Source organism: Monosiga brevicollis, genomic scaffold (assembly GCF_000002865.3).
Source record: "Monosiga brevicollis MX1 MONBRscaffold_26 genomic scaffold, whole genome shotgun sequence".
Lineage (NCBI taxonomy): Eukaryota > Choanoflagellata > Craspedida > Salpingoecidae > Monosiga > Monosiga brevicollis.
The window spans coordinates 167,695-172,289 of NW_001865063.1; the positions used below are offsets into that span (position 1 = coordinate 167,695).

The following is a 4,595-nucleotide window of genomic DNA, read 5'->3' on the forward strand; positions in this document are numbered from 1 at the left end:
ACTGCACCTCTTTCTCTAGGTGACGCTGGATATGAACACCCCATCTGGATCAACTCGCGCGCCAGCACCACCCGTACGTTAACGCACACACACGCACGAATTCAAACCCTCGCCTCACCATGTATGCTGTGTACAAAAATTTGAAATGGCAGGCTCTGTGACGTGCAGCGACTACACCACAATTCCCAACATTGGCGCAGTCAAGCAGGAGTGGCGCCGAGCCCCGGCCCCATCCACTACCGTAGAACCGAGCACCGAGGAGAGCGGCAGCGGCGATGATCTCCTGACAACGCCCGGAAGCACAACTGCTGAGGGCAGTGGCGATGTTGTGCTGACAACTCCTGCCAGCACTACCTCGTCCACTACCACCACCACGGCCTCGACCACCACCACCACCGTCTCTTCCACCACCACCACCGTCTCGACTACCACCACCGTCTCGACTACCACCACCACCGTCTCGACTACCACCACCACCGTCTCGACTACCACCACCGTCTCGACTACCACCACCACGGCCTCAACCACCACCACCGTCTCTTCGACTGCCGAATCTACTACCACCACTGTCGCCACCACCACTACACCATACCCTACCGACAGCAGTGTGGAATTGGACACGACCACACGTGGATTTTTCTCATTCGGCGGCCTGAATCCCTCAGACCTGCAGCCCGGAGAGATGCACTCAATTATTCTGCGGGCACTGAACGAGCGACTGAACGTGTCCCGCAGCCAGTTGACACCCGACATGATCAGGGTGCTCAACATGCGCAAGGGCTCGATCTTGGTCAACTTTAGCGTTACCCCCTCGTCATCTGCGTCACAGGCCGTGTATGCCGCGCTCATCACCGTGCGCCGAAGCGGTGCAATGAGTCGAATGCTCTCCGACCTCGTGGGCAATGTGGTCACTGACATTCGCCTGGAGGACGATACGCTCGGCGCCTGCACCGAGTGCACGCCATATGCTAGCAACGTGACCGAGGCTGAGCTTCAGGCCGCCATCTCCGACTACCGTGCGGCCGTTGCGTCAGACACTACGATCTCGCCAACGACCGGCGAGGATGAGACATCCAGCTCGAAACGAGCCACCAGCTCATCTGACATTGCGCTGATTGTTGTCTTCTCCACCGTCGGCTTGGCCATGGGTGCGGCCTTTGCCTACACATATGTTCACCGTCAATCAGCGCGGGTGGGCCCCGACTCGGACGCTGACCAGGCGGACAGTGCTAGCAATGCCAGCACAAGCCGTGCGTTTTCACGCACACCCGCGGCACCTGCTTCTGGCGCGCCTGCGTCCACCGTGGTTGTGGACATGGCCGGCAATTCCCACGCATAATGGAAGACGCGCCGTTTTTCATGGAACGAACTTTTTTTTTTTTCCTGCCATCTCCACTGTGCTTCTTTGTTTCTTGTTCCTTTCTATTTCCCCTCTCCCCCTTGTTTCTGACTCCCGCCTGACTTGCATGTGCCACACACAAGCATAGGCCCTGACATGGCTTGACCATGTCGGTGAGCCCCACTTGTTTGTCATTGCTATGGCTAGTGCAGGTGTGATTGGCGGCGTTGTTCATAGTCAAGCCACTGTATGTGCAAGTTCTGAGATTTGCATGATTGGAGAGCTTTGAGTGTGCTTTTGAAAGCGCACTCCTCTCCTCATTGCCTCTTCCTTGTCTGTTTAGTGTTTGGGTGCATGCTTTGTGTTGGTCTGCGTGCACTTTTTCTTTTTTTCTTTTTCTTGTTTGAGAGCTTCTTGTTGTCTATAGCTGACTGTTGTTGACCTTTGTTGACCTTTTGTTACCATGCTGAACCATCCATGTTTACCGCACGTTTTTACACCACGGGGTGCGCGTGTGCTGAGTTTCTGTCTCGTATCTGCTGAACGCTGGGGGGTACACCTCTTACGTTGGAGGCCCGTCATGCGCTCGCTACCTGTGTGCGTCCTCTTATTCTGGTCCACTTCTTGCCCTCTGCGTCTCTTTGATGATGCATGAATTGCATTTAGAATGCAAGCGTCCTGTGCTCCAGTCGATTTGCAGATCCTGAATTCTTCCAAATGAATCGGGGCACATTGGTTGCGCGCTGGGGGGAAGAGGGTGTACATCGAGTTTACTCGGCGTACATGTCGACCGGATGGTGACCTCAAGCAAGTGGATACTGCTCGGCGCCCAGTCTCGGAAAGACAAGGACACTCGGGAGACTTGAGCATGAGAGGGCGCATGGGAAAACAACGTTAAAAAACGAGACGAGGAGACTGACATGTCAATCAAATTGCCCCAACCGCTGCCACGTGATCAGGTTTTAGTCGTTCAGGCCGGGCACCCCTGGTTTCTTTTTTCTCGCATGCCATGGGGCGACCGATCGCTGCAGTGCTTGGCGCAGGTGGCGGAGAAGCGATCGTGGCGTCAGATGTCTTTGGCACTCCTCGCTCGCACGCCCCATGAGTCAAGTCTTGAAAAAAAGGGTTGGGGCACAGGCACGCTGGGGGATCGAAATTTCAGCGTTGTAACCGATTTTCGCAAAAGAAGGAGTTTATTCAGCGTCGTATCATGACTGTTTGTCCATAGTGGCTGTTGCGGAACTGTTGTTTGCGCCTGCTAACGTCATGCTCACGCAATGCATACCTACCGACCACATGCTCATGACAATAATCCGCGTGAGTGGGCGGGCATAGATGTCACGCACTTGTCTGTCTCTCTGTGGCTCTCTCTGTGGCTCTCTCTGTCTCTGTGGCTTTCTCTCAAGCTCTCATACAAGGTTTTCCTTCTCTGACGAGGATCTAGTCCACATGTGCAGAAGCTTCGATGCAGTTCCAATCCAAAGGCGCCCTTGTACAACCCATCTCATCATTGCCAATCCAGAGACTTGAAAAGCCAAGGCAAACGCGCTCATGCTCACCGCGCGCCTCGATTGCCACACACACACACAGATCGTTTGTTCAACCAACAGCCCCAAACGTGCAATCCTCGCCCCAACGCACGCCACCCTCAAATAGGCGACTCGTCGATGAGGCCTCCAGCTCCCCTGCCGCTCTCTCGCCGGGCACTATGGCCGCCCATCCAATGCCCCTGATCCGCACAGCCTTAAACCGAGCCAAGGCCCCCATCACGACCGTGCAGCACCGAATACTCCTCAGCTTTGCGCTGATCATGGCCGTGCTGAGCCCCGCCCCGGCCCAGGCCTTCCACCTCAACGTCAGCTCCGACTACACTTATAGCGGCCCCTACATCACAACCGATACCCTTGTGCACGTCGACCTCGCCACTCGAGAACCCGCCACGCTGGCTTTTCCCAACCTCGTCAAAGCCTTTGCCTCGCTGACAATTGTCGTCGCCCGCGGCAACGTCACCATCCTCTTGCCACAACTTGCCGAAACAACTCACAACTTTGAGTCACTGGTGCAGCCACGTGGCCTCATCGCCGACCTCCAAGCCCCGGTCCTTGCCCGCATCGCTGGAAACTTGACCTGTACCATTCATCAATCCCCGGGTTTCGCCCTGGCTCCTCGTTTTCAAGTTTGACCGACATTCAAGGCAACCTCGCCCTGGCCCTTGATCGTACCATCGTGTACGCGGCCCCTCAATTTCCTGTTCTCAATGTCATCAACGGTACCCTCTTCCTCGCCATCACCGGCTCTGGCGCCGCCCTCGGTCAACAAGCCTCACAGGGGCTTGCCATCTGCTCTGACTTGCCTTCGGCCACCTCGGTGTGGATCAACACGCTTTGCCTTTTTATCGACACGGTCAGTCCAATTCATCGCTCTATTTTTTTTTTTTTTTTTTTTTTTTTCTTGTCTACATGTTGTTCTGACTTTTCCAATTTGTTATGAATCGAGTCAAGTCACATCTTGGTGCTTCTTGTGACCTCCTCACTGAGGACCCGTGCCCCCTTGCCCAGGGTGCGTCTGCTGTTATTCCTTTGGCCCCAACTGCGTGCTCACTTGTCGAGAAAGTGGTAGCTCAGCAAGTCGCCGGTCATTTGCGCCTATACTTGCGCCATACCAACATCCAACATGTGTGTCGCCCCGTTCGCCTGAACGCTCTCTAAACACCCATTCAACCAAGCTCACATTCTACCGCCAATGCCCTGCTTTCTCTGTCAGATTGCCTTTGACCCCATAAACCCGCTGTATATCAATGACCACGCCAACACTGCTCGTACGTGTTGTCGACTATCCAGCCTTCAACCAATCCTTGGCTGACACATCCCACGGTGGCTCACATGTACCTACATTGCTGCATTCCTCCTGCGTGTATGCTTCCGATAGAGCGGGTGGAGTGTGAAGACTACCCGGCTTTGCCTTCGCCCCTTCTTGTCATGGGCGAGGGTCCAACCGACTACCCCACCCTTGAGGAGGACAGCGGCAGCGACAGTGGGGACATGGAGCTGACAACCCAGACCACGCCTTCTTTCGCTGGCAGCGGCAGTGGGGACATGGAGCTGACAACCCAGACCAGCACGGAGGATACCCTCACTTCTCCGCCATCCATTTCCACAACCCCCATCTCATCCATCACTGCAACTCGCTCCACAACACCCGCAAGCTTCCCGTCATCGTCAGCAGCCACCACTACAGCCGCCACGGCCACCACTAG

The 4,595-nt window shown here is 55.5% G+C and overlaps 1 protein-coding gene across 1 annotated transcript; it reads left to right on the forward strand.

Annotated features, from left to right (window-relative positions):
• Window positions 1-145: 145 nt before the first annotated feature.
• MONBRDRAFT_33875 (uncharacterized protein) lies at window positions 146-3,521 on the forward strand (the record flags this gene model as incomplete). The annotated part of the gene is made up of 4 exons (XM_001748820.1): window positions 146-1,250; window positions 1,552-1,586; window positions 2,675-2,757; window positions 2,930-3,521. The coding sequence occupies 4 exons, from the start codon at window positions 146-148 to the stop codon at window positions 3,519-3,521; spliced, it is 1,815 nt and encodes a 604-aa protein (XP_001748872.1).
• Window positions 3,522-4,595: the final 1,074 nt, after the last annotated feature.